This window comes from Tenrec ecaudatus, chromosome 10 (assembly GCF_050624435.1).
Source record: "Tenrec ecaudatus isolate mTenEca1 chromosome 10, mTenEca1.hap1, whole genome shotgun sequence".
In the NCBI taxonomy this organism is placed as follows: domain Eukaryota; kingdom Metazoa; phylum Chordata; class Mammalia; order Afrosoricida; family Tenrecidae; genus Tenrec; species Tenrec ecaudatus.
Window position 1 is genome coordinate 158,197,107 of NC_134539.1, and position 27,880 is coordinate 158,224,986.

A 27,880-nucleotide genomic window follows, 5' to 3' on the forward strand; every position below is an offset into this window, starting at 1 on the left:
GGGAGATGCAGGTGCAGCCAGAGCCAGGAAGGGCACCTTGGGGTGGGGACAGCAGCAAAGGGGTGAGGACTCGGATACTGTCTTTAGTGCTGGGGAACTTTGAGGTACAGGTGTGAGGTGTGTCCTTTGGGAGGGGTGAGGCCATACACAGGGAGAGCAGGGCTGGAAGGGGATGCAGTGTGCAGGGGCTGGGTACTCCAGGAGGGTGATAGGTCCCTGGCTTTGATGATGTCCCTGGCCCAATCTGGATGCTAGCATAGGAGGCAGGTACAGGGGTGGGCCTCATGGAAGTGAGAGGCAGCCAGGACTCCGAGAATAGGGCAAAGGCAGGGAGAGAAGTGAGGAGCCAGGAGTCAGGGGACCAGGTGCACCAGAGATCTTCGTTGAAGGGCAGGGACAGAAGAACCTCATTTTGAGAATGAACTGGGGATGACTAAGGTGGACAGAGAGGGGGTAGGCTGGGAGAGTGGGCAGGCTGAACCCCTCTGGAGGACAGTGACAGTTCGGGGTGCATCTGTCCCCATGCGGTCGTTAAGCGGCAGGAGGCCTGGCCAGGGTCCATCACGGCGGTGCAGGTGGGCACTGGTGGCCAGAGAGGGCAGCGGGCATGGACGTCAGTGGACCACGCTGCGGAGGGCAGCATCTACAGCAGAGGACGGAGGTCTGTTTGGGGGAGGCGAGCGAAGAGAGTGGTGGGCGCCGGCGGGCAGGCGGGGACCGATCATCGCGGCTAGGAGACCGGGGGTGGGGGGGGTGGGGGGGAGGGGAAAGGGTGTCTGGCCTTTGGCCGGGCTGCGGCCCCAGGTTGGCCGGCTGGCGGCCCCGAGGCTCCGGTAGCTGCGTCGTGGGCGGAGCGTCGGGGCGGGGCCAGCGCCGGGCGGAAGTGCCCGACGTCCCGCCTCTCGAACGCGCGTCCGGCGACGGGACACGTGAGCGGAAGATGGCGGCCCCGGCAGGCAGCGGGGGCTCCGCGGTGTCGGTGCTGGCCCCGAACGGGCGGCGCCATACGGTGAAGGTGACGCCAAGCACCGTGCTGCTGCAGGTGCGCCGCCGGCCGGGGTGGACGGGTGGCTGGGCAGCGGGCCGCCGGGAGCTTTCGCCGGCGCCGGGCCCGCCCCTTGCGGTTGGCGCTGAGAGGCCTCCTGGAAGGAGCAGGGGCCGCGGGGCGGGGCCTGCGGCGGCCAATGGGCGGGCTCTTGGCCGGGAGGCCCCGCCCACCCCACGGCTGCGGCCCGGGGCTTCCGCGTGGGTCCCTTGGGGCGGGGCCTTAGGGCGGGTGGGCTGCGCCACACTGCAGAGGTTGGTGGAGGCAGCGTACCCTGGCGCTCCCTCATACCGGAAGACAAGGCGCACCTCAGCCTCCTGAGGCCGCCGGGGAGGGTGGAGTCCTCAGACCCACCCGTGCCCTCATCCAGGGCACCCACTTTTCTCGGAGTCCCACAGGTCTGGGGCCAGGTGCGCAGGCCTTTGTACTTGGCAATTAGTTTTGAGGAGTCACCTCCCACGCTTTTACCAAAACCAGATGAGTACCTGCTGGGTTGGGGCACCCCCTTTTTCGGGTCCAGGGTGACAGGCTTTGAGCTGGAGGTAGGACACTTGGGTGAAACAGATTGAGACTTAGGGGGCGGTGAGGGCAGGTGTGCAGGGACAGGCTGAGCCAGCAGCGTGTGTGGTCCGCTCCCTGGAGTCTGTCATGTATTCTCTGCCTGTCATCCACGGAGCTTTGTGGAGTTTTAGGTGGAGGGCCCCATGCTGTGTGTCTGCAGATCTTGGATGGGGTGGGGGAAGGGGACACCTGCAGGTGGTGCCCAGCGTGCTGTGTTGGAATGTTCCCGTGGGTGGTGTGAGTTGGCTTGCAAGGAAGTGGCCTCTGCCCTTTGCTGGCCTCCTGGCTCTGCCTCAGTGCCCTCTCCTCTCCCTCCAGGTCTTGGAGGACACATGCCAGCGGCAGGACTTCAACCCCTGTGACTATGACCTGAAGTGAGTGCGGCCTGGCCCCTCCGGGAGGAGGCTGTATGGGTCACCGCAGAGTGTATGGGATGTGGGGAACCGTTAACCTGAGTGCAGGAGCATTGCAGGCCTCTGGCTGTTTCTGCCCTTGAGGGTCCATCACATAGAAGAGCGCCCGGTGGCCTTTTGGTCCCTTTTGGTCCCTGGGTCACATGCATGTCCAGCCTCCTACTGTGACGCCGGCCTGGCAGTGTGGCCACCCTGAGGTTGAAGGCTTCAGGCGAGGGGTCACTATTTCACCCACCAGCTGTGTGCTCTGTTTGGAAAGGGTGGATGTACAAGAGCAGCCCGTCAGCACATACGATGTATCCCTGACCAGTCCCAGCTCGCGGGCGCCCGTGGGTCTTCTGCCCCATTTTGCTGCCATTGTAATTTGCAGAATCACCATCGTATCTGGGGCTGGCGGGGGGTGGGGGGGTGTCTCTGCTCCCAGCCCCTGTTAGGCTACTGGATCTCTGCAGGCCGAGGCCGAACATCGGGGCTTCCTGCCACCTCGTGGCGCCCTCCCTCCTCATGGGCCAAGCCCTAGATGTGCTGTCCGTTTCACTCAGGCTTTTCTGCCCAGCAACCCCAGTTTTCAGCTTTCGTTAAAAGTACACATTTACATTTGTGGGCATGAGTGAGGTTTTGTCCCATCTCGGAGGCAGGGTTGGTAAGGGGTGCCAGCTGCCACCCTCCTCCCTTAGAACTGAGACTGCCCAGTGGCAGGTTTTCTTGAGGTCAGCAACAGTGGGCCTTACTGTGTGGCTTTGGAGTACCTGGGCACGGTTTGGGTCAGTGAGACCAGAGAGGCACCAAGTCAGGGGGCTCTGTGACCACCTGCTGTTCCCCTCTGCACGCACCAAAGGGTCTACAGCAAAGCAGCTCTGGGTCTCCTTGTTCGGCCTGCTCCCTCTACCCATTTTTCCTTGTCTGGACGAAACTGAGCTGGGTCCGAGGAGCAGGTCTCTGGCCTGGGTGTGGCCACACCGGTCAGGAAGCCCTCCTTTGGGGACGTTGCTTACGGGCAGGCCTGCATCTTGGTGGAGGTTCCTGGGGGCAAAGCCTGGCTTCGAAGCCTCTCGGGGCTCTGCCCTTTCTCAAATCACCTCGTATGGCTTCATGGCTTCAGAGCCCTCGGGCCAAGCTCTGTAGTCACCATGCTGGCCCTACCCTCAGTCCTTGTTGGTGATGGCGATGCTGAGGTGGGCTCCTGGAGGAGGAGGTTGTCCAGCGGGCACCCCCAACGACTCTCCTGGCACCTGCTTGCCTGCTGCTCCTCTTTGGGCCTAGCCCCTAAGGAAGGGACAGCAGGAAGTTTGCATGTGGGCAGTTGGTCATTTTGGCTGGGGGCTGGCTTTGCCAGTGCAAGTGCCTGCAACTTTGGCTAAGCCTCAGCAGCAGCATTCTAGAACGCTCTGAACAGTGCCGGCCGCTGAGTTCGCTCAAGTGTTGGGGTTTGGAGGCTGATGTGTCTTGGCCCACCTGCCTTTCCCACCCTTCATGTTTGAGGCCCTGTAGAGACTTTTCATGCTGGAAGGCTCCTGGGGACCTGGAGGGCTGTGTGAGGGTGGGGACAGCACGAGGAGGACATGGTGTGGCGGGGGCTCACGGGCCGTGTGCGGCATGACCAATGCCGCGGTCTTTTACAGGTTTCAGAGGAGTGTGCTTGATCTCTCCCTGCAGTGGAGGTTTTCCAACCTGCCCAACAACGCCAAGCTAGAGATGGTGCCTGCTGCCCGGAGCCGAGAGGGGCCCGAGAACATGGTAGGGGCTCAGCTCCCAGTACCCCTTGTGCAGGGGGTCCTTCGTTGGGGGAGCTAGTGGGGGCACCATGCCTTGACTGGGCTGGGCTGGCCTTGCTCAGTCACAGCCTCAGTGGCCCCGCCGAGCTGAGCTGCTGTTTCTGCTGGGGAAATGGCATCGGGGCGCCACAAGGGAAGGGCTGCCTCCTGGAGGCAGTGAGTAAGCTCAGCTGCCACTGAGGTGAGAGAGGTTTGCCTCTACCCTGTGGTACCTTGCAAGAAAGGCCTGGCAAGCTACTGCTGCAAAACCGATTCCTGAAAGCCCTGCAGAGCCCACATCACCTACACACACGGGGACACACAGTCTTCAGTGCATCCTGGGGAGGGACACAGCCTCCAGCCTCTAGCCTCTTCCCCTGGTGGCCACTCCTGGCCTCGGCCCAACTGCCACTTTCATACCAGCAATGTGCCCGTGCATGCCCGCAGGTCCGCATTGCACTGCAGGTGGATGATGGCATTCGGCTACAGGACACCTTCTGTGCTGGCTGCACCCTCTGGGAGCTCCTGAACCACTTCCCAAGGACCAGGTGAGTGACCGTGGCCTGGTCAGCCAGCTAGCATGGAGGGCCTGTGAGCCTGGCTGCCACTAAGGGCTCTCCACACCCTCCCTGGGGTCCTGCGGGGAACAGCTCGTGGGGGTGTGCTTGCGGAAACTCCGTGTTGTTTGGGTGGTTCCCTGGTCTGCGATGTGTGTGGCCTGGTTCATGTACCAGCATTGAGCTGTTGGTGGTTTCTCTGTGGATGGCAACAGGAGCCAGGCTCCAGTGGGCCGTGTGGCAGCAGCCTTGGTGCCCACAGGGATGCCCTGGAATTTGTCCTGGGGGGAGGGGAGGGCTGTGGCTCCATGCCTGTATCGGGTGGGTGGCTGGGCTGGCTGCAGGCCGAGGAGGTGGCTTTGGGAGTGCCCAGCCTGGCAGTGTCTGACACGTAGTCAGCTGGCCTCGCCCCGGCCACCTCTCAGGAGAGTGCGAATCCAGGATGGCGGGACTGGTGCTCTGCTTGGCAAATTAGATGCCCCAGAGGGGTGCAGGCACACGCCCCAGGGCATGGTCAGGTTGGGGTGACCTCCAGGCTGCTAACTACACAGCCATCTGTTGCTTGAGGTAAAGATGAGGCCGCCTGTTTGCATCAGATGTGCTGGTCACAGAAAGCTTGTGCAGGCTGCTGAGTGGACAGAGCTGGGGTTTGCTGTGGGGGTGGCTTGTCCGCACAGTGTGGTGGCATGGGGGGTGGGGGACCCAGCGCTGAGGGCTGTCTTGTGGACCATGCGGCAATTCTGAGTTCTCTCCTGGCATACCTAAGAGCCAAAGACTGAGGTGGGGGTCACTTCAGTCACCTGTCCTTTCAGGGACTGCCCAATTTTGCCTCACTGTCCTGGTCTTTCTCAGGCGGCTGATGGGCTGGAACCCACTGAGTGTGTGGGCAGCAGCCCAGGCTTTCCACACAGTGCCATCTCCCCTCAGTGCATTCTGACCGTGCAGCCTGCAGCGGCAGAGGCGCAGGGCTTCACGTGTTGTGGCTGCTTGGGATCGAGGCCGAGGTCAGACTGGTGGGGTAGAGGGGTGGGCTTGGGTCCCTGCTGGTCAGCTCTGCACTTTTCCCTAAGACCTCAGGCCCCACCCAGTGCCAGATGGTGAGTGTGGGGGGCAAGGCTGCGGGTTACCCTGCCTTCTCCCTTACACAACTAGCCCAGACTGTGGTCAATCAGCAACAGGGCTTCTGTTGGAGTGGAGTCAGCTGGTGTCCACAGGGCACTTGCCCAACAGCAGATGTCGTACCTGTGTTCATGGGCTGCGCTGTGGTGCGTCTCAGAAGCCCCTGGCACTTGTACATCTTGTCCTGTGTCAACACCAGTCCAACCCTTGGTGGGCCGCTGGGCAGACAGCTGGGCTCCCGGACACCTGTGGGGATCCAGGGGCAGCAGGACCCAGAGCCCGCTGCCGTGTTTGTGTGACCCGGCCGACTTCCTAGAGTGTGCACAGCAGATGTGTGTCCAGCCTCCGCCCTGCTGCGTGACCACATCGTCCTTGCCCGAGGCCCCTTTTACTCCTCTCCCTTCCCCTCCTCCCCCCCCCAGCCATCCCCTCTACTTGAACTAAACTCAGACATCTTGGGCTACTCTCAGCTTTCCGGGGCCAGACACCTGGCCCAGCCTGGTGCTGGGGTCCCACCTGCTGGTCATCGTGCTCTGGCGTGGGTCAGTCCCAGGGCATCCCGGCCCATGGTTGTGCTGGCCATATGGTCAGCACAGCAACAACACACAGTGCTCAGAGCCTAGATTTGCAGGTCTGTGGAGGGGACCCTGGGTAAGCGGATCCCTAGTTCCAGGGAGTAGGGTCCAGCAAGCAGATGGGTGGCAAGGTGGGGGGGGGGTGGGCAGCCCTGCTCTCCTGAGTGTAAGAGAGTGTGGGGGGAGTGTCCTTGCTGCCCAGGGGAGGCCTGGAAGCTATTGCTGCAGCCCCTCCCCTTGTGTGCGGAGCTCAGCCGCTCAAGACATGTTTACAGCCCCCCAGCTGGCCGGGCCTCTGCCGCCCCCACGGAGCCACACTTCAAAGACATCGGCCCTTTGATGTGCCGCAGCCTGGTGGCGGCCTCCAGGGGCCTGCCGGCCATTACAGAGGGGCTGGGCACTGGCACCGGCTGGGGGCCGCCTTGCCTGGACATAGTGTCCAGAAAGGGCTGGGAGGGGGACAAGGGTGCAGTGGCCCCAGGCCTCTTCCAGCGTCTGTTCATCTGCTGGTCTGGGAAAAAGTGGGCTGCCCCAGCCCCCCATGCGCCTTGCCTCTTGGAAGGCCCCTTCCCTGGCTGGGATGTCTTCAGCTCTTCCCGTCCATGGGAGCCAGGTTTGTCCCAGGCGGAGGCCCCTGGGCCCAGTGTGCCACCCAGGCGGGGAGGGGTGCCAGCATATCACGGGACGGGCGGTGGGGCTGGAACCTCTGGGAACATTGTCCCCGCAATGAAGGGGGAGAGGGGTGCGTGTCCGCACAGCCTGAGACTTTGCCTTTGTGTCAGCCCCATGGGGGGCTGAGATGGGGGTGTCCTTCTAGCCTGGGGTCAGTGCTCATAGTGTGGGCCCCAGGCCTCGGCACACGCTCCTGTGTAATGAAGTGTCGTCGCAGCTGTGTGCAGTGTGCAGAATGGAGCGGATGGCTGTAACTGGTTAGAACGCAGGCCAGCTCCCTGGCGGTGTGGCTCGGTGTACAGTGATGAGCATTTTGGTCACCTGAGGACCCTCTCACCCACTGGAGGATGCTCACACTCACATGCCCCCCCCCCCGTCTCACCGCCTGTCCTGTATGTGGAGCACGCAGTCTCGCCTGTGGTGTCTGGTTTCTTCAGTCACGGCCCTTAGTGGGCAAGATGAGCCGGGGCCCACGCCAGCCAGCACGTCATTCTCTGTGGCCAGACACGCGCTTCGGCAGGTGATAGCCTGCTGTGGCTGTATTCCGTGGTGTGGACGGACGGACGGACGGAGCTGTGTGTGTCCGTCGTCTGTTCCTGGATACCGCCAGAAATATTCCATTGGACTGTATCCTGCTTGCCTGCCATCTGTCGGTGGACTTGCTCAGCAATGGCCCTTTGTCGGACGATCCTCGGAGTGTTTATCCACGTCTCTTGGTGGACACCTTCTGTCTTGAGTCACTCTCGGCTGACCTAGGGCAGCTGCTGGCTGGCCAGGGCCTCTCGTGACACTGTCAGGCTGCAGCTTTGCCCCTTACACCACCACCACCCCACCCCTGCCTGTGCCACAGGGCATGGCACTTGGTGCCTCTGGAAGTTGTCTGCCTTTCTGTCTGTCTTTCAACCCAGGGGGAGCAGGGAGCATGGCCTGGGCAGCAGTTTGCCTGTGCCCCGCAGCAGGAGTGTGTGGGCTCCTGGTCTGCCGGCTGGGAGCTTCAGCGTGTGTGCTTGCGGCTCCCAGCCTCCCTTCCTAATGCCACTTGGGGTACTCAAGGGGGGCTAGGGACGGCAGTCACTGTGGCTCAGTGTTCACAGCTGTCGTACAAGCGTGGCTGTCCCACTGTGTCCTGTCCTGGGCCTGCCAGGCCCGGGGTGGTGGTTTAGAACCCCTGAGCCTGCTGCACCTCCAGGGTGGCCTTAGCGAATCATGGGTGAAAACTGCGTGGCAGCTTGTAAGTCACCCTGCTGAGTTCAGCCCAACAGGGGCCCCATGGTTGCTGTGGGCCACATCCCCGGCTCTGCACCCTCCTGGCTGCCCCGCCCAGCATGCCAGCCTGGGGCCGGAGACCATATGCTGAAGGGTCAGGTGGTCCCTGGGTGTCCTGGCCTCAGCCTCAGTGGCCCACATGATACTCCGTCTCCTTCTAGGGGGTGCTTGGAGCAGCTCCATGAGGCAGTGCCTGTGTGCGTGTACATGAGGGACGAGGTAGGTCAGGGCCCACCGCCCACCCCTCCACCCATCCCAGCCCCTCTCCCCAGGCGGGCCTGGCAGCACTGCAGCGGCAGCTTCTGAAAGCGTGGTGTGTTTCATGGAAAAAGCCGCTGCTGCTGCCGAGCAGCCTGGAGCCCCGCCGCCGCCCTCAGCTGTTTGTTTTCGCAGCGCTGCTCGAAGCCGAGTCACAAAAGTGGTTTCGTTTTAATAAATATTTGCTTTGCTCATGTTTTGATCTTTCCCAAACCTGAGAGCAGTGTGGGGCGGGCTCGGCCCTGGCACCCGCGCCCTGCCCTACACGGCGCCCCCGCCTCACAGTGGCTGTCTGTTCCCGCTCTGGCAGGGTGCCCCTCCCAGCCAGGGTGGGCCCAGTGGACCCCGAGCAGATGGCTGTGTATCCCACTGGGCCCCCATCAGACCCACGTGGCCTCTGGAGCCTCAAAGGATAGGAGGAGGAGGTGGGGGTGGGGAGTGCTGAGGTTGGGGGGTGTACTTTGGCACTCCTTCCTAGAGGACCCACTCAGCACCAGTGTTCCCCCGAGGGGGCAGTCCCTCTGTGTCCTTTGTAGCCTGTCCCAAGGGCAAAAGGCAGCTGGTGATGCCCAGCAGGAGGGACTGGGGGGCCCTTCTGAGGATACCCCTGGGAATGGGGGTGACAAGTCAGGACTTGCAGGTGGGTGATGGGAGCTGAGGCAAGCTGGCATGGGGGAGCCTTGGGGTTTAGGAGGAGCAGGCTCAGGCCTTGCTGCTGGGCCCCAAGGGCTTGGGGGGCACTGAGGCCTGGGAGGTCACCCCACCCCACCCCTACCCAGTCCTACATTGGGAGGGTTTTGAAGGAGGGGGAGGTTTGAGGGCTTCCTGTGGTTTTCCAAGGTCTGCTTCCTTGAGGTCTGGGGTCTTGGCGTGTGGCCCACCTACCCTGGCTCACCTGTGCCACCTCCCTCACCCTCCCTCAGGTGACTGGCCAAGAAGCCTTGCAGAGGACGACACTACAGTCGCTGGGACTCACAGGAGGCAGCGCCACCATCAGGTCAGGGGAGGAAGCACAGCTAGCTCCCGAGCCTGGGAAGGAAAACCCTCTCTCAGCCTTGTGTGCGGAGACCCTAGCCCTCAGTGCCCCTGTGTGGGGCTGCCATGGTGGCACGGGCAGGCCCCCACTGGTGTCAGAGTAGTGGGGATGTGCCTGCGCCCTCACACTCTGGCTTCTCCCCACAGGTTCGGCACGAAGGCGAGCAGCTCATCCTGTCAACCAGAGCCCATGGGGGCCAGGGCCCCTGGCAGTCCTGCATTGTCCATTGCTACCGATCAGGCTGCCAGCCACCCTATGCTTCCCCTGGTAGCAAGGGGACTCAGTGGGGGTGATCTGAGCCACCTAGAGGATGCCGGACCCTCCAGGCCTGGCTGCGAGGACAGCCAGAGCCCAACACCAGCAGACTGCCCACCACAGCTAGATGCCAAGGCACCCTCGCCACCTCCCTTCGTTCCCTTCTCTGGAGGGGGCCAGCGTCTGGGCGGCCCTTCTGGCTCTGCTTGTACCCTGATGTCACTGTCCACCAAATCACCCAAAGTCTTCTGCCCTGGAGGTCCATCTGAGCCAAAGAGGTCGAAGCCAGGCCCTGAGTCCCCACCGGGACTTGAGTCGGTAAGGAAGGACGGTGGGGCCTGTCCTGCTGCTGCATCCGCGTGGGCACGCGGGCTTAGTCTGGGGTGGGGACAGGCTGGCACTAAGCCAGCTGCTATCGTTGGGTGAGTGCTGGCTCCTTGTGACCTGCAGGGTTCCCATCACCAACAGTCTGCTGGAGGAGCAGCCTTGGCTCCCCCCCGCCTAGAGCTGCTGTTGGGGTCACGCTGCCCCAGGGGGCAGGTGGGCTTTCACTAGCTCCAGCCTGCAACCCCACAGTCTTGCCCTGCTGTTTCCTCTTCTGGCCTCACCTCATCAGCCATGCCTCCCTTGGGGCCTCCAGCAGCAGCCCCTTCTCCACCTTGTGGCCCAGCTTGGCATCCAGCTGGGCGCCTGGGAGCCCATGTCTGAGGCTGGGGGCTGAAAGCTGAGGCAGGTGGTCAGTGTGCCCAATGTGGGAGCCCAGCCCTGCTGCAGGCCTACGCTCCTGGAGATGTGCTAGCTGTGTGGGGCACGGCTGTCACTGGTCGGTGGTATGGGCAGCTGGCCCGGCCAGGCCTGAAGTCACAGAGCTGCCCGCACACTCCTTCCCCTCAGCGGCGCTGGATGGGCTTGGCCCCACACTGCAACCTTTGTGGGGACACGCTACCTTGCTTGCCGTTGCAGGTCCACATGGGGAGTGTGTGTGGGAGCCTCCCCGGGCCACAACAGCCCAGCCTCCTGCACCCCCTCCCCTGTTCCTACCCCTCCCTACTCTTTCCCTTCCACACCCTCCCATACATGTTCTCACACCCTCTGATGCTCGCCTCTCCCTTTCACACAGGCTCCTTCCATACCCGCTCCCCCCTGGGGGTCTTCTCTTGTACGTGACCTTCCCGTGCCCCTAGTCACCTGTTTCCCTCTTAAGGACACTGCTCGGCCTCAGCCAGTTACGGCCTCCTCCCCATGCTGGGTGGCCACCACCCCAGAGAGTTCCTCCGGCTTGTGCCTTGGGGTTCTCTTCTGCCAGCTCTGGCTCGGTCTTCCTGCAAGGTCTTTTTTCACGGGGCCTGGTAGGTAGTGTGAGGTAGGGACCCACTGAGGAAAAGGAGGGCACTGTTCTGCAGCCTCCTTTCCAAGAACCTTCTGGGAGTTTCCTGTGAATGTCTCAGGTGTGTTTTCTGTGTTTCTGGCATGGGGTGGTTGTGCTCAGGTGCCGTGCGCACTGCCCATCCGACCTTCGTCCCCTCATCCCTGGAGAACCAGCACTGCCTCTCAGGGGCCTCTTGTTCACAGCTGTGCACTGGGGAGTCTGGGCTGTTATTCAACTTTCTGGATGCTGTCACTGCCACCCCTCCCAGGCTCCCTGACGAGGGGAGTACATCCTGATGGACCATGTGCCCCTGTCCCCCATAAGCCGTCAACAGGCACTGGCTAGGAGCATCCTCAACCTCGTAGGCAGACCCAGGACGGCGGGGTCTCTCTACATGTCTCTCGCAGCATCCCTGACCCTTGAAACACAGAGGTGGCTGCAACCTATATCTTGGGTTGATGGACAGACAGATGGACATCATCTCTGAGGCAGTGGTGCTCTGGGGCCGGTACACTGGCTGGGCTCTCTGGGCCTGCCCATCTGGGGCCCCACACCCTGCATGTTGTAGCTTCGGGGACAGTGGGCATGAAGCAGCTCTCCTCTACCTTGGTCTGGCCCCTTGGCCCACGCAGAGCCCCTTCCTGACCATCCCCGGCCTGCCTTCTGCTGGCCTCACCTCAGCTTCGGGGCCTCAGCCTCTGCCCTTGGGCTCAGGGTAGGCAGTGTAGACTTGGGGTGCATGCAGGCCAGTCGGCCTGTGGTGGTCAGGAGGAGGAGCCTTTCTCCCCAGCGCTGTGCCTTGTGGGCCCCTGCCCCGAGGGGCCTCCCCATCCTGTTGTTGCCCGTGTTCCCTTCCTGTCAGTACTGAGTGGGCAGAGACCTTGCCCCCCTTCCAACCCCCCCCCCCGCAGTCTCTGGGGCCCAGGGGCTGCCTTGTCAGTTGGCCAACCCCTGGCTGTCTCTTTGGGGGGCCTGTCTCTGGCAGGGCCCCCCCAGGCTGGAGGAGCAGAGCAGGGAGGGTCCCTAGTGTGTGCTGCCCCTTTGATCTGGGCGTGCTGCTGATTGATTGCTGTGCAAGAGTCCCGCCAGCCTCGCCCCAGGGCGCCAGCACATGCCATCTGCTCTGTCCCTCTGGTCCCCTGGGAGAGTAGGAAGCCAGGCTTTGGGGGACTTCAAAGGTGCACGTTAGCAATCAGGAGGGAGGCAGCCCGGCTCCCCATTAGTAGGAGAGGCCCTTCTGTGTGTGGTTTGCTTCAATGGGGCGGAAGGCAGCGGGGGCGGGCAGGCAGGCGGGCCCGCTGGCTCTGCCTTTGATGTCAGTAATTATTAGAAGGTCCTCCCTTGTGTGTGTGTGTGGGGGGGGGGGCTGGGCCAGTGGCGCCCCCTGGCCTGGCCTTTGAAGTCCCTGAAACACACACCCCCTTTCCGAGCAGGCACGGCTGCTGCCTCTGAGGCTTTTCAGGCACATGTAGGCTGCTAGTGGGTCAAACGTGTCTGTCCCACGAGGGGCCTGGGGCTCCCTGGGCACCGGGTGACCTGCTGTCCTGTCATCTTCCACCTTCCCAAGGGCAGGCATGGGGGCCCAGAGCACCACAGGCAACAGGGTTACCGTGTGCTGTGGGTGAGAGGGTGGTGCCCAGGCCTGGCTGGCTGTCCCATCTTCCCAGGGGCTACTGATGCTGCAGAGTCTAGGTCTTGTGGGTGAGGGCCCTTGGCTTCCTGCCACTCCTCTGCCTGGCGAAGGCCTGACCCCTCTCCCCAGTGAGGCTCCTCCATGGTGTGACCCCTTGTGGCCAGACCAGTGTGTCAGTGGCTGTGTGACAGCAGCTGGGGAGCTGGCCTGTGTCCCGAGTGTCTCCGTAGAGCAGTCTCTGTTGCCAGCTGCCCCTGTCTGGGCTGTGGGGATCTTGGTCTACTGCCCCAAGTCCACTGGCCCTGGAGCCAGGCTGTCCCACTTTGGGGAGCCTGCATGCTGAGCCGCCTGCGCTCCTCTGCCAGCCTCTCCAGCACTTTCCCAGAGGCCTGCCTCTGCAGCACCCCCTTGATCACTGGTGGCCCTCTGCGCCACCAAGCTGATCACCCACAGGATGATCCCTCACGCTCCCTCCACCAACTCATCCCCCTCCAAGCTGGCCCCCAGCAGTGGGCCGAAAGGCTGCAGTGCTGGGCAGGGGTGCAGCAGACCTGGCCACCCCCATCCTCTGGACACCCACCTCATCCTCTGCCCGCCTGGGGCACTTGTGGTATCAGGAGTTGATGGTGTGGGCAGGACGTCGGCTGTAGGAGATGGGTTTACTGCCTGGCCAGTCCACAGGGTGCCACCCGCCCCTAGGAGGGAGCATGAGGTTTGGCCAGCTCTCTGGTGACTCACAGATGGACCCACACCCGCACTCCTGGGGTGGGGACACGGACAGGCTGGGGTTGAGGTCACCCCAAGTAGTCCCTGACATATTTCCCCCATGTGTCATCAGGTTCTGGAACACTCCTCTCGGGAGGAGGATCTCAGCTGCCACTGATGGCGCCCACAGGCCTGGCAGCCCCACCCTCTGAGGTCTTCTTGGCATGGTGGGGGCTGTGTTGCAGCCCACCAGACTGGGTCAAGAAAGGGACCATGGGGGTGTCAGAGTCTGTGCATGTCCTTGTGTCTGCCCACAAGCTCCTGACAGCTACCTGGCTCGTCTCCTGGGCTGGGGCCCTGCCTCTGTTCAAGGTCCGGTTGTGACTAAAGGTGGGAGGGTGTCCATGGTGAGCTTGCGCCTCAGGGGGTCCAGTGACAGCTGGTCTCATCCCCAGGCCACATGGTTCCTGGGAAGAAGGGGGTCTGGGGCAGTTCTAGCATAGAACCGCTCTTGTCACATTGTTTCTGGCCTCTGCTCTGGGAACTGGCTGAAGTGGCCCTTGGGCAGGCCCTGTGCACTTGAGGATGGATAGGAGGGTGAAGCCCCAGGGCTGGTCTTGGGGTCACTGCTGCTGCCCCCTCAGATTGAACTGCCTGGCCTTGGGGACATGGGGCTGGGATGGCATACAGCCCGCAGAGGCTGGGAGGTTTGTGGCTTTACAACAGGTCGACTGTTTCAGCCAACCTCACCTGGGAGCATCCCATGCCCTGTCTCAGAGGGACCTGGCTGTGTGCAGGGACCCACTGACCATGGGTCAACAGTGATACTACTGTGGGGTGGGTGCCCAGAAGCTGGGGGTCCCCAGTAGATAGCCCTCCAGCTTTGGTTGTGGTCCAAGTGTGGACAAGCCTGCCTTTCCCTTGGGAAGTTTTGCCTGCTTGTGAAGGGGAGAGCTGGTCAGCAGGCTGGGTGGGGTCGGAGCTGCCCTATGTGGAACCCTGATGTGGCCAGACCAGGGCACCCTGTCCTGCCTTGGGGGGTGGGGGCCCCATGACCATGGGCAGCTCCCTGGACCTTGGCTCCCCGTCCTCTTCTGAGAAGCTTGGGTTTGCTATCACCTGCCCTGCTTGGCTCTGCTCTGCGCAGCCTGTGGCCCGAGAGCCCGTGGTGTGCCACCCCGACCTGGAGGGGCTGCTGCAGGCCTGGCCCGAGGAGCTGCCCGAGGAGTTCTTCGAGGTGACCGTGGATGATGTGCGCCGACGCCTGGCACAGCTCAGGAGCGAGCGGTGGGCCCCTCCCTCAGCTCTTACTCCCTCCCTGTCCCTAGCCCCCACCCCTCAGAATCCTGGTGGTGAGTAGGTGTGGGAGGAGTCTACTCTGGCCCTGCCCCCAACCCACCCCCTCCCTGTATCCCCAGGAAGCGCCTGGAAGAAGCCCCCTTAGTGACCAAGTCCTACCGGGAGGCCCAGACCAAGGAGAAGCTGGAGCGATACCCCAAGGTCGGGCACCCCTAAAGGCCAGGGGCTCTTGAGTCTCTCCCTCCTGAGGGCCCGCCTGGCTGTGCTGCGGAAGGACCAGGCAGTCCACTTCCCTAAAAGCATAGTCCTCCATGGCCACAACAGGGGTCCCCACCAATCTTGAGGACAGGGCCAGCATAAGGACACCAGGGAGAGGGGTGGCCCAGTGGGCTTGGCCACCCTGGTGACACTGCCTGTCTGGCCAGGTGGCTCTGCGGATCCTGTTCCCTGACCGCTACATCCTGCAGGGTTTCTTCCGGCCCAGCGAGACTGGTGAGGGTGTGGCCAGGTGGGCGGCAGGGAGCCTGCATTGGGTCTGAGCGTGGGCTGGCTGGGACATCCTGGTGCGGGTAGGGATGAGGCTGTGGTGCCATCTGACCATCTCTCCATCCCCCCCCCCCCCCAGTGGGGGACCTGCATGACTTCGTGAGAAGCCACCTGGGGAACCCTGCGCTGAGTTTCTACCTGTGTGAGTTCCCTGGTTCTCCTTCCCTGCCCAGCAGTGGGTGGGCAGGACTAGCAGTCTGTGGGGTCTTGACAGGGACCTGCCTCTCTTTGCAGTCATCGCCCCTCCTAAGACTGTCTTGGTGGACAACACGCTGACCCTCTTTGAGGTACTGGGGGCAAAGGGACAGGGTGGCAGCAGCTCCAGGAAGGGTGAGATCAGTGCCACCTCCAGGGGGCCAGGCAGGCGGGGTGGGCCATGGAGGGGCTCCTGGCAGCTGTCATAGCACCAGGGTGGCCAGATGGGGACACTGTGACATCCTTTCTAAGGGCTCCCCTTGGTCCCCACTGTGGGGTCAGCTTGAGGCAGGCAGTCTGGTGCTGCTGCCCTAGCCGCTGGCCCCGCTGGCCTGCCTGTCTGCAGACCCTGTAGGCACCGTCCATAGCACAGTGTGTCCGGCCCTTGGCCATGAGGGATTACAGCCCTGAGCCCAGCCTTCAGCTGGACACAATCTCCCACAGTCCCTGGGCCTCTAATTAATAGCAGGGCCAGGGCCACAGGCAGTGCTGGGCAGGACTGCCACATCGAGTGGAACAGCCCTGGGGCGAGGGTGCAGGAGGACCGGATGGTACCCTCCCTCGCCCTTGGGGCCCCCTTCCGGGTAAACATGGACCAGTGCCCTGGGCGCTGATGCCAGGGGACTCAGCCTACGACCACAGCCGTCTCCTCTCATCGGTCAGCCGGCTGGTGCTGCTGCTTGCCAGGGGTGGGGGGAGTGGGGCAGGGTGTCTGGCGCCTTAGCTCACCTTTCTCCTCTCAATGGGCATCCTCCCTCAAGGGCGGCCCTCTTGCCCTGTGGTGACTGCCTGCCATTTCTCCTCAGTCCTGGGCCTTTTCCCAAGACCCCCAGCCCCTGCCCAGCTGGTCTTGGCTGGGGCACAAGTGTCAGTCTGGTGAATGAGCAGAGGGTTGGTGCTGCCCACCCTCCACTGCTCTGTGGAGCCCATGGGTGGAGCTTCTGAGAGGACCTTAGGGAGTCAGGCCAATTGGGAGGCTGGCTGGTTAGGGGCCCCTGTGGTGTAGACTGAGTCCCCTATCTCCTTGTGCTCAGGGAAGGGGCAGGGTAGCACCCCTAGACCCTGCCTGGCCCATGGCAGTTGAGGTTCCAGCCCAGGAGTTGGGCCTTCCCTGCCTCCTTTCTCCTGGTGCCAAGGTAGAGAAACTTGGCATAGGGTCACCCTTCTTGGGGGTAGGGGGAAGCTTTGGGCAATATCGAGGCTGTGAAGTCTGGGGTGGGGTGGTGGATATGCCCCACCTTCCTTCCCAAGAGACTTGTTCCTCAATGGGGGCCATCCTGTGGTCCAGCTAGCCCAACTGGGTTTCTGGGGGATGCTACTAGGATCCCTGTATCAAGACCCCAGGCCTAGCACACACCTGGGCCCTGGCCAGGGAGTGAGTGTACATGGCCCTGTCCAGCAGACCCCCGCACTAGCTGTCTTCACCTCTGTGGCGTGTCCACCTTGAAGCCCCCATCAGACTTCGACCCAGCCCTGGTTGTCCCTGGGCAGAGGTTCTGTTTGGCGACTTTTGAAGTTCCAGCAAGCCTTTGCTGTCCCTTTGGGCAGGCCACCTGAGAGCTCTCCCTCCGCATAGCTGCTGCCAGGAAGCCCCCACACCCCATCCTCTATCCTGCTCCTCTGGGCCAGGGAGGCTGTGGTGGAGGAGGGGTGCCTAGACCCTCCCCGGACAGCCCTGTCCAGCTCTGGCACTAGGCCTCGGGGCAGTGCTCCACCCTCACGCTTTTGCCTGAAGGAAGGAGCACCCCAGGCCTGCCCACAGGCGGGGAGTGGAGCGGATGACAGGACCCCATGCAGCCTGGCCTCACACAGCACCCCTGGCCCGGGAAACTTGCTATCTGTCTGGCCACAGCCTGGGGCACAGAGGGAGCCCAGGAGAGCTGGTCTAGCTGGTTGGCCCCCATGGAGGTCACACATGTGTAGCCCGCATCTGCTCAGGCCCATCACTGCATGCAGCCTCTGTCCCTACCTCACAGGCAGCTTTATCTCCTAGGTGGGGCCCAGAGGGTGCCATGGCTCTCTTTAAGATTGGGGGGTGGGCATGCTCAACCCATGCACACCTCCCTCCCCCCAGGCAGACCTCTTCCCTGCCGCCCTTGTGCACTTTGGAACATACCAGCCATCGGGTAAGTGCCAGCCTGCTGCCTGGGCCTCTGCTCACCTTACCTGGGGGGGTCAGGGCATGGTCTGTCCTGCCAGTGCCTGAGGCCATTTGTCTCCCGCAGACCTCTACCTGGCGCCCCAGCTGCTGGAGCAGACCGTCTCCCCATCCTCGGCTGACAGGCTGGTGGCCAGGTGAGGCCCAGTCTGGGCCAGTGGGGTGGAAGGCCAGGTGCTGCTGATCCTGGCACTGGGCGCTCCTCTTCCAGGTGTATGGCCAGGACGCCTGGGTCCCCGCCTTCCCTACCAGCACCCCTGGACCCTGAGCCTGGCGAGTCTGAGGCCAAGTTGAGCACTGAAGAGGCCCTGAGTTCCCCTGAGCCTGCCCCAGGGCCAGCCCGGCCCCCCCAGAGGAGTCTGGGCAAGGTGCCCAAGTGGCTGAAACTGCCAGGTACCTGGGCAGCAGGAGGCGGGGGGCCAGGAGCCTGGGGTGATACTCATCCTGTCTGTCTGCAGCCAGCAGGAGGTGAGAGCCAGCAGCCAGAGAAGCCCTGCCCCCAAGACCCCACAAGCCAAAGGAAACCCCCCCCCCCCATGGCAATAAAGATGGTGTGCTGCTCAGAGTCCTCTCATTCTGTTTGTGCAGAGGGGACAGAGGAGACTCCAAAGCCAGGCCAGAGCAGGGTAAAGCCCTGGGAGCCCAGGTCGGGCCTCCCCAGCCAGGATGAGAGCCAGCCTGGCCTGCCACTCTACCGCCCTCAGTCTGATGGGCTCCATATGGTGGGCTCTGGGTCACTGTTCCCCTGTGTCCTGGTCCTTCCCCAGGCTGGCCTGACTCCCCCCCTGCCCAGCCACCCAGGTAGAGAAAGACACGCACGCACGCACACACACACACACACACACACACACGTTGGTGTGACTGTATCCTCATTCACATCGGGGTGGGGCAGGGCAGTACTGCGATGGCAACAGAGACAGAGAAGCTGCTTTATAGGAAGAGGCTTAGTTAAGGGTATGGGGACGTCTGTGCCCAGGACCCTGGTTCCCCAAGCACAGCCCCTCAGCAACCTTGTCCATAAAGGGGCCACCTGCCACTCCCCAGACTGGCAGCTGGCTGACCACAGGACCTGGGTGGCAGGTGGCTGGGCGGTGATGGAAAGGTGGTGTGGTGTGCAGGGCAGCTCTCTAGAAGTCCAGAAGCTAGGGGGAAAGGGAGGGGAGGGTACTTAGAACCTTTCCCCAGGAACTCCAGGCTCCTGTGGTGACTGGGTACCCACGTACCAGCTGAGGGAGCACCTTCTCCAGCTGGTCCACGTCCACGCAGGGGAGGTCCTCGGCCTGGGCCTGCCGCACCCCACGCACAGCCGCCTCTGCCACACAGTGCACTTGAGAGGTCTGGGGGCCACCCATCCCCAGTGCTCCTAGCCCTGTAAGGCCGTGTTGATGGGCCATGAAGCCACGCAGCAGGGACTCACCCACAACGAAGATCCTCAGCATCTCGGCCATCAGCTGCACAGCATCCGTGCTGACTGGGGGTCATGTGGGCCACATCACTGAGGGCCTCTGGGCACTGAGTGTGCTTACCCCTCCTCCACCTGTGGGTGTCCCCTCCCCCCTCGGCTGAAGCACCAGCCTGTCCCCAGACCAGACAGCTATTCCTGGATGCTGGACCCCCCTTCTCCCCCCAACCCTCCCCCCCCATGGTCCAGATACCTCTGGTCTTCTTGTCTCTGAAATGCAGACACAGCAGTTTGCTCACCAGCTCCTGGGGGAGAAAAGCGGTGTTCTTGATGGGGCACACAGACCTTACTGTGCAGCTGCCACATGGCAGGGTTGGTGGTGGCGGTGGGCAGAAAATGGCTGTTTCCCAGCTTGGTGGGCCTCAGGATGGGCAGAGCAGGCAGGTTGTTATGGGAGGGGCTGGCTAGCCAGGTTAAGGGGTCTGACAAAAGTTCCCCAAGGAACCTCAACTCGAGAACTCCCTCAGTGCAAGAACACTTTGTTCTATAAAACTGGCTTTCCGTGATGCTCACCTTCCCTACAAGACCGCTGGTAACAAAGCAGGTGCATAAGCAAATGTGAAGAAAGCTGATGGTGCCCGCCTATCAAAAGATAAAGCATCGGATCTTAAAGGCTTCAAGGCAAACAAGCGGCCATATAGCTCAGAAGCAACAAAGCCCACATGGAAGAAGCACACCAGCCTGTGTGTGTGATCATGAGGTGTCAATTGGATCAGGTATCAAAGAAAAAAAGTCATCGTGAATGAGGGGGAGTGCGGAGTGGGGACCCAAAGCCCAACAGGACATCCGCTTACAGAAGGGTTGTGGGGAGCAGACGAGCCAGTCAGGGTACAGTGTAGCAATGATACGTACAACTTTCCTCTAGTTCCTAAATGCTTCCTTCCACCCACTATCATGATCCCAATTCTACCTTACAAATCTGGCTAGACCAGAGGATGTACACTGGTACAGATAGGAACTGGAAACACAGGGAATCCAGGACAGATGATCCCTTCAGGACCAGTGGTGAGAGTGGCGATACCAGGAGGGTAGAAGGAAGGTGGGGTAGAAAGGTGGAACCAATCACAAGGATCTCCATATAACCCCCTCCCTGGGGGACGGTCAACAGAAAAGTGGGTGAAGGGAAACCTTGGACAGGGCAAGATATGACAAAATAATTTATAAATTATCAAGGGCTTGTGAAGGAGGGGAAAAGTGAGCTGATACCAAGGGCTCAAGTAGAAAGCAAATGTTTTGAGAATGATGAGGGCAACGAATATACAAATGTGCTTGACACAATGGATGAATGTGTGGATTGTGGTAGTTGTATGAGTCCCCAGTAAAATGATTTTTTAATTCCCCAAGGAGACGGTCCCTGCAAGGAAAGGGAACAAAAGAATGAAAAACCAGATGGACAGCCAGGGTGCCTGCTCACTGCACCCTGGGACATGAGGGGCTGGAGAGGGTCTAGAACTTTCTCCCCCCCTCCCCCCCCCAGCAAGAGGCCTCCCCAGGACGATGGCCCCTCAGCGGGCAGGCAGAAAGAAGGCCCCTGGCAGAGGCCAGTGTAACTAGAGGGGGTGGGCACCCTTGCAGGAAGGGTAGATGTGGAGGGGTGAACTCCATCGAGCGCAGTGATGGTCAGGGCTGGGCGCTTTGAAGGCCTCAGAAGGCCTTACTGCCGACCCAGAGCAGCACAGAGCTGGAGAATGGCCCAACACTAGGGCGTGGACATGGGGGCCGGTAGGGCAGTCCATCTGAGCCAGACAGATCCCTGCGCCATGGTCTTAGCGCCCTCTGCTGCCAGCCCCTGCTCAGGACCCGTAACTAGCCAAAAGCCCCTTCCTTAGCTCTAGAGGCCTGTGCACGTCCCCAGGTGAGGCTTGAGGAGCTGGGTCAGTGTGGCCCTCTCTGGGTGGTGGCACCCCACGAGTCTTCATAGCTCCCCGAGGTGGTGGCAAAGCCCATCTGAGGCCGGAGTGCCAGCTCCCTGGTGCCTCTTTGGGCTGATCCCAGGCCTTCAGTGCCCTCACCCCCACCTGATTGGAGGCCTGGGGAGGGCGGGTGACACTCATACACATATACACCGGAGCAGCGGCTCCAGGTGCAGGCCCTCACGACAGAAGTGCGTGCACGTATGCACGATGTGGCATGGGGGTACACGGGGGCGCGCAGCCCCAGGTTGGGAAGCCAGGGCGAGGGCTGATCCTAGCCTTCGGCGTGGCTGCGCTGCTCTGGGGCCTCCGTTTTCCCACAGCGGGGCGGCTGGCCGCCGACTGACGTGCGTCACCCAGCACTCGGCGGGTCCCGGGTCCCTGCCGACCCCTGGCCTCAGGACCGGTTGGTATCACTTCCGCAGTTCGGACCCGACCTTTCCTCGGCGTCACCCCTTCGCTCGACACCCACCCGAGTCCCCTCACCTTTCGGAACCCAGCACCTTGTCCTTCCATGACCGCCCCACCGCGCGCGCCTCAGAGTACAGTCCCGCGCCTCCAGCCAATGAGCATTCTGCACGCCCTCCAGAAGTCCCGCCCCAGGTTCGCAGTCAATGAGTCATGAGCGCGCCCTCTAGGAGCCCCGCCCCTTAGGCTCATAGCCAATGGACCAGGAGATGGCGCCCACCCTTTCCCTTTCATTGGTTAGCATTCCTTCTGCGCGAAGCTCGCTGGGAGTTGTAGTCCTTACCACCCTTTCCCAGAGCACCCCGCTCTTCCTGGATACTAGAACATCGCGGCGGGAGCGAGTGGCGGTGACCGTCCGCCGCGCGAGTGCTGGGACAGGGGTTGCGGCTGCGGGGCGCAGAGGAGCGTGCGAGCAGGGATTGCGCTGGGGAGACCCGGCCCTGAGCGCTTTCTTGTACCAGCTGGCAACCCCCACCAGGACCCGGCTGGCGCCCGACACCCGGTTCTCTTGACTGGAGAAGCGACTCCACTTGTCTCCACCAATCTCCGTGCCTGCCCAGGCAGCATCTCCTGCAAGTGAGCTGGCGGGGGACCATAGACAGAACCCTCGGGGAGAGAGGGCCCCCCGTGCCCTGGCCGGCCGCCCTCTGCCCCGCGAACACCCCGACATGGAAGAGTTCCGGCGTGCCTACAGCCGGCTGTGCCAGGAGCGCGGGGCCGAGCCCCAGGAGGCTGTGCTGCGGCAGCTGCAAGAGCCCCGGAGGGGCCAGCTGGACCTGGCCACGCAGACCTTGGCCACCGACACCTGCGAGGCCCTGGGCCAGCTGCTGCAGAGCCAGACGCTGTTCACGGAGCTGGTGCTAAGAGACTGCATGCTGAGCGAGGAAGGTGGGCGGTGGGCTCTGGGACCCTGGGTGGGGTCGGGCCCCGGACCCACCCCCTCACCACCTAGGCTCACCACCTGGGCTGTTCCACCTGTGGCGAGTTCGCACACAGAAGGGCGCTTGCTTTACGGCAGAGAAACCCTGACATCTCCCTGCCAGTGGAACGAGTCTGAGGCAAACACAGCCTTCTAGACCTGTCCTCACCCCGTCCCCCATGCAGGGGCCAGGCTGTTGCTGCAGGGACTCTGCTCTAACTCAGTTGTCCGGCTCCTGGACCTCAAGGTAAGGGCCCGTGCCCCAGACATGCCCCCCACCCAGGCTGAGGGAGTGGGATGGGCTGTCCTGTGAGGGGCCCTGCTGCAGACACCCCCAGGTGAGATCAGGTCAGTAAGTGCCCCTGGCACCCGGCGCCCCCTTGCAGGGCTATGAGCGGGAATCAGAGGACTAGGGGTTCACACAGGCAATCTGACACACCAGCCCCAAGAAGGAGTGGTCACAGCAAACACCCGCCCCAGGGTTCACTCTAGGCTGTGGTCCCAGGGGTTTGAGCCACAGGGTGACTTCCCTGTCCACTCCGGTCCTAGGGCAACAACCTCTGCGCTGTGGGGGCAGAGGCGCTGGGGAAACTGCTGAAGCAGAACAAGTCCATCCAGAGGTGAGGACTGGCCTGTGTGCCCTCAGCTCTCCCATGCGCAGGGTGCTGTGGACCACTAGGCCCACCTCCGCAGGATGCCTTAGCGGCCCCTCCTCCAGTCTCGGACCTGGGAGGTTGGGGGGTGGGGGGTGAGCCGCACCTTCACGGCCACCCTCCTGCAGCCTCACCCTGGAGTGGAACAACCTGGGCGCCTGGGAGGAGGCCTTCGCCACCTTCTGCGCGGGCCTGGGGGCCAACAGCAACCTGCGGCAGCTGGACCTCCGCAATAACCAGGTCACTCACAGAGGGGCCGAGGAGCTGGCCTTGGCCTTGAAGAGTAACACCAGCCTTCAGCAGCTGGGTGAGGCCCAGCAGCGCTGGCTCTCTCCAAAGTGCAGGGCGGGGTCGGGGAGGAGGGCCCCGCCCCACGCACCTCCTGACCACAAGCCTCCCGGCAGACCTGCGCTGGAACAACCTTGGCCTCCTGGGGGGCCGGGCCCTGGTGAGCTGTCTCCCCAGCAACAGGACGCTGTGCAGGCTGGAGCTGGCTGGGAACAATATCCCGGGTGACGTCCTCAGAGCCGTGGGTACGCACCCGCGCGCCAGCGATGAACCCAACTCCTAGGGGAGGGGCAGGGCTCAAGCGCAAAAACTCTCCAAATCACCTGACCAGTGGGAGAGAGCCGGAAAAAATCTCACTAGGCCAGAGGCTCCGCCCACACGGGGGCGTGACCCTGTCTGGCCCCGGCCCACCCCCCACTCTGTCCTGGAGGACTTCTCCCCACCGCTCCAATAGCCCTGGACACTCTGCTGGTGCTGGGCGGCCACTTGCTGTCCCAACACCGAGCAGCCCTTCTGGTCCCCTTCCCTAGATGACATGCATTTCCTCCCCTCCTACAGAGCAGGCCATGGACCACAACCAGGACCGGCAGGCGGCATTCCGGGAGAGCCAGGTCCGCACTCACGTGCTCAGCAAGGAGGTGCGCAGCCTGCAGGAGGAGAAATCCAAGCAGGTGCGCCGCCACATGCCCTGACTCCTCTGGGCTCCGCTAGAAGCCCCCCTGTTCCGGGCACAGTGTGCCCTCTGAGTGGGCAGAGGGGTGCCGGGGACCCTCCTCTCGGGCCCAGCCAGGTGGCTAGCACCCTTATGGCCCCCGCTGGTTCTGCCCACAGTTCATGGACTTGATGGAGACCATTGACAAGCAGCGAGAGGAGATAGCGCGGAGCAGCAGGTGGGCTGCAGGCAGGGCGTCTGGTCCCCACTTCTGACGCCCTGTGAGTGGACCCTCTTGCGCCCGCCCACAAGCGGGGGCCCAGTGTGTTTCCTCAAGAAGGGTACCCGCAGGGTGCTTCCCGCTCTAGGCGAGGCTGGGGCAGAGTTGCAGGAATCAGCTGCCCCCGTTCTGGTGAAGGGGCCCTTCCATGTCTGTAGCGCTGGGTGGCTCTGGTGACCCTGCGCTCCACCCACAGGAATAACGCCGCCCGCGTGGGCCAGCTGCAGGATGCCCTGAATGAACGACACTCAATCATCAACGCCCTCAAGGCCAAGTAAGGAGGCCTGGGAACACGGCATGGGCACTTCAGCTCTTGAGGGGCCCCGGATGAGGAGGGGCGCTCAGGAGAGGGTGCTCGGTTCTAAGCTAGCACCTTGTCTATGGAAATGGTGGGCAGGGCGCCAGTCCTGGAAGACCCCTTGGAAGCAGGGTTGCCCTTTGCTTAAAAGCAGGGCACGCGGTGAAGGGAAACATCAGACAGTGTAAGACATGACAAAATAATAATTTCTAAGTTATCAAGAGTTCCTGAGGGAGCTGGGCAGAGAGGGAGGGGAAAAATGAGGAGCTGATACCAAGGGCTCAAGTACAAAGCAAATGTTTTGAGAATGATGAGGGCAACAAATGTACAAATGTGCTTGGCACAATGGATGTATATATGCATTGTGATTAGAGTTGTATGAGCCCCCCAATAAAATGATTAAAAAAAAAATAAAAGCAGGGCACGCACATGCACCTACATACCTATGTACATACGTAAGCACCAGCATGCTCCACCACCCCCCGAGGAGTGGCATGGTAGCCATTCTGGGTGTCTGGGGAGTGGGGTGGACTGAGGCAGTGGGGTGGGGCGTGGACGGCCCATGGGGCCTGGTGTCACCTCCACCCAGGCTCCAGATGACAGAGGCCGCCTTGGTGTTGTCGGAACAGAAGACCCAGGACCTGGGTGATCGACTCGCAGCTGCTGACCAGGAGCGGCTGAGTCTGTCCCAGAAGCAAGCCAAGGAACGCAGGCTGGAGCAGCAGGTGGGTGCTGCTCAGGCGAGGGGCTGTGGAGGGGCAGGGGTGGCGAGGGGCTGTGGAGGGGCAGGGGTGGGTCTGTGACCCGTGTTGCTCCTCCTCCTGGCTCCAGGAAGCCGCCGAGCGTGAGTCCAAGCTCCTTAAGGACATGTCTGCTGCCCATGAGAAGGGAGTGCTCCTGCGGAGCCAGGTACAGTCCAGCCCCCTGGACCTGGGGTGGGTGGCTCGCGGGCTGGGGCTTCCAGCTTCTTGGACTGTCTGCTGCTTTGCAGGTGGATGAACTGGAGCGGAAGGTGAAGTCCCAGCAGGAGCAACTGTTTGAAGCCCGCCAGGAGCTGACCAACACATCAGCGGAGCTAAAGCTGCGGGCTGTCCAGGCAGAGGGTGGGCTCTGGGCCTGAGGGCTGTGGGGCGGGCCCTAGGGCAGGCCCTGGTGATCTGACTAGCCCCGCCCTGGCCTCCAGAGCGCCTGGACTTGGAGAGGAAGAGGTTCAAGCAGAGCCTGGCAGACTCGGAGCAGCTGCGCGTCAGAGAGGTCCCTGCTCTCCCCACGCTCCTAGAACCCTAATACCTGTGGCTAGGCCCCTCTGACAGTGTCCCCCACCCTGGCTGCTGCCTGAGCCCATGCAGGACCTGTGTTCTGACCTTGCCGTCCAGGGATGCAGGGATGACCCAAGCTGTGCCCACTGCCCTCCTTGCTCAGCATTGAGAGGCAGCCTCCCGACACACCTGGGTTGATGCAGGTGGAGCTGATGACCTGCCACCTGGAGGAGAGCCAGCGGGCCCTGCAGGAGCGAGTACAGAGGCTGGAGAGCACTCGGCTGGCCCTGGAAGAGGTGCGGATCCCTGTGGGCCAATGGGACAGGCTACCAGAATTGGGAACAGAGGCAGTGCATGTGATAGTCAGGGAGCTGGTGGGGGCCAAACAGTGAGCCTTGAATGCAGGGAGAGCTGGGAGCAGGTGGGGGGCAGATGGGGAGCCTCAGGTGCAGGGGGAGGTACAGGTAGACAGGGCCTGGCTGGCATGGGGCCCAGCAGTGACTGGGAGGGGCCGGGACCCCACAGGAGCTGAGCCAAGTGAAGGCGGCCGCTCTCAGTGAGCGAGGGCAGGTTGAGGAGGAGTTCCTAAAGGCCAGGACCCAGCTCCGTCTGGAGGAGGTGAGTCCTCATGTCTCCATATGGCCAGTCCCCTCCACAGAGGGGACCTCCACAGAGAGATCTGGGGCCAGGGCTTGGGGGGGGGGTCCCCTTGCTGGTTTCTGAAGGAGGCTGAGCTAACGTTTGTGGTCCCAGCCCTATCAACTTGGGGCAGGGTGGGGTGGTAGTGGGGAGTGGAGTCCTGAATGTCCAGCCCATGGCCAGTGCTCCCAGCAGGTAGTCTCGTGCTTGGCTCTCATGCCTGTGGCTGGATCAAGGGAGGGACTGGCAGGCAAAGTGCCCCTGAGACTGGCAGGGTGGCACTTCTGGGAGGCAGGACCAAGGGGTGAGCGGCCAGGCTGCAGGGTGAAGGCTGCCTCTCGCCACTCACATGTTGCTAATCCCTTGGGCAAGCATGGGATGCTCATCAGCCCCTCTGTCTCAGCAACAGCGCCTGGTACACCTGGAGGAGAAGCTACGGTTGCTGACACAGGCCCGGGATGAGGCCCAGAGCGCCTGCCTGCAGCAGAAGCAGGCCGTAGCTGAGGCCCAGGCTCGGGCTAGTCAGCTCAGCCTGCAGGTGGACAGCTTGCAGCGGCGCCTGGAGGACCTGCAGCAGGTAGAGGGTCTCACTCTCTGGTCATGGGGAGGGGGCACGGCCAAATCTGCTGGCACATTCCCACCCATGCCCCGTCACCATCCCCTGCCCCCAGACACTGAGCAGCAAGGACCAGGAGAAGGTAGCTGAAGTGAATCGGGTGCGGGTGGAACTGCAGGAGCAGATGGGACGCCTGCAGACCGAGCTGACGGCCCAGGAAGGACTGAGGGAGAAGGTGGCTGCCCTGGAGCGCCAACTGAAAGGTGAGAGGGCCCTTGCACCCACTTCTCCCTGGTGGGGTGGCCGGCATCCCTCACCGTCTCCTCTCCGCAGTGATCTCAAATGACCACCGGGAGGCGCTGCTGGACAAGGAGAGTGAGAACGCCTCCCTGCGCGAGAAGCTGAGACTCAAGGAGGCTGAAATCACGCGCATCTACGAGGACCAGGCTCAGAGGGCCAGCGTCCTGCAAAACGCAGTCCTTTCCTACGTGCAGGGGGCGCCCCTGCGGACCCTAAGCCCCCACAAATGAGGGAAACCGGGCCGCTGAACAGAGGCCCCGAGTCCTGAGCTGGAGAAGCAGGGGGAAGGCTTGGCCCCTCCCACCCTGCCCTGCTGTACCCTGCCCTTCAGCAGAGCCCCCACAGACGGCCTTCAGCGACAAGAGCCTGTCTCTCCTTTCCACATGGAGCTGGGGGACTGGCTGGTGCTGCCTGCTCCGGGGCTGGTGATCAGAGCCCTTGCCCCACTGCAACCGCCACCCTAGAACTACGTGCCTGCAGCGTGCCAGCCAGCAGCCCGGGGCGCATCCTGGCCTCATGATCACTGGGCAATACAGGACTTTCATACTTTGTCGTACACACTGGCTCTGTGCTTTTCTCCGGCGGCACCCAACTCACCTGTCCACCACCCCCAGCAGCCCCCCGAGACCCGGTGCAAGGGTGCTGGGTGTGGTCTACTGCTGGCCATCCATCGGAGGACTGGGGTGGGTGAGGAAATTCCAAAATTGCAGTCCTCACCACTTTTCTCCAGGCTAGAGCTGGGTTGCATGGGTTTCAGCCCATGCCATGCCACCCCAA

The 27,880-nt window shown here is 62.5% G+C and overlaps 3 protein-coding genes across 9 annotated transcripts; 2 read left to right on the top strand and 1 right to left on the bottom strand.

Annotated features, from left to right (window-relative positions):
• The first annotated feature begins 893 nt into the window (after positions 1-893).
• On the top strand, positions 894-17,974 carry ASPSCR1 (ASPSCR1 tether for SLC2A4, UBX domain containing). Of its 3 annotated transcripts, none has more exons than XM_075562388.1 (16): positions 894-1,042; positions 1,925-1,980; positions 3,642-3,756; positions 4,221-4,321; positions 8,124-8,181; positions 9,144-9,217; positions 9,403-9,829; positions 14,366-14,505; positions 14,637-14,718; positions 14,943-15,009; positions 15,143-15,205; positions 15,298-15,350; positions 17,333-17,384; positions 17,484-17,553; positions 17,628-17,809; positions 17,875-17,974. In XM_075562388.1, the coding sequence occupies exons 1-16, from the start codon at positions 941-943 to the stop codon at positions 17,886-17,888; spliced, it is 1,656 nt and encodes a 551-aa protein (XP_075418503.1). In that variant the 5' UTR covers positions 894-940; the 3' UTR covers positions 17,889-17,974. The 3 variants fall into 3 exon arrangements, with proteins under 3 accessions (XP_075418503.1, XP_075418505.1, XP_075418504.1); XM_075562389.1 differs by lacking the exon at positions 894-1,042 and adding an exon at positions 1,318-1,455; XM_075562390.1 differs by lacking the exon at positions 1,925-1,980 and having other exon boundaries at positions 923-1,042.
• A 315-nt stretch (positions 17,975-18,289) lies between these two features.
• On the bottom strand, positions 18,290-21,354 carry CENPX (centromere protein X). Of its 4 annotated transcripts, XM_075559481.1 has the most exons (5): positions 21,278-21,354; positions 19,072-19,123; positions 18,834-18,887; positions 18,640-18,728; positions 18,393-18,558 (listed from the first exon to the last, which is right to left on the bottom strand). In XM_075559481.1, the coding sequence occupies exons 1-5, from the start codon at positions 21,305-21,307 to the stop codon at positions 18,544-18,546; spliced, it is 240 nt and encodes a 79-aa protein (XP_075415596.1). In that variant the 5' UTR covers positions 21,308-21,354; the 3' UTR covers positions 18,393-18,543. The 4 variants fall into 4 exon arrangements, with proteins under 4 accessions (XP_075415594.1, XP_075415596.1, XP_075415593.1 ...); XM_075559479.1 differs by lacking the exon at positions 18,640-18,728 and having other exon boundaries at positions 18,290-18,558; XM_075559478.1 differs by having other exon boundaries at positions 18,640-18,887.
• A 211-nt stretch (positions 21,355-21,565) lies between these two features.
• Positions 21,566-27,650, top strand: LRRC45 (leucine rich repeat containing 45). 2 transcript variants are annotated; one of them, XM_075562391.1, is made up of 17 exons: positions 21,566-22,147; positions 22,364-22,425; positions 22,728-22,798; positions 22,960-23,138; positions 23,236-23,364; positions 23,678-23,790; positions 23,951-24,009; positions 24,248-24,325; positions 24,939-25,074; positions 25,181-25,258; positions 25,341-25,452; positions 25,533-25,603; positions 25,812-25,904; positions 26,134-26,226; positions 26,651-26,824; positions 26,919-27,066; positions 27,137-27,650. In XM_075562391.1, exons 1-17 carry the CDS (start codon positions 21,928-21,930, stop codon positions 27,331-27,333), a joined length of 2,013 nt encoding a protein of 670 aa, XP_075418506.1. In that variant the 5' UTR covers positions 21,566-21,927; the 3' UTR covers positions 27,334-27,650. The 2 variants fall into 2 exon arrangements, with proteins under 2 accessions (XP_075418506.1, XP_075418507.1); XM_075562392.1 differs by lacking the exon at positions 26,134-26,226.
• Positions 27,651-27,880: the final 230 nt, after the last annotated feature.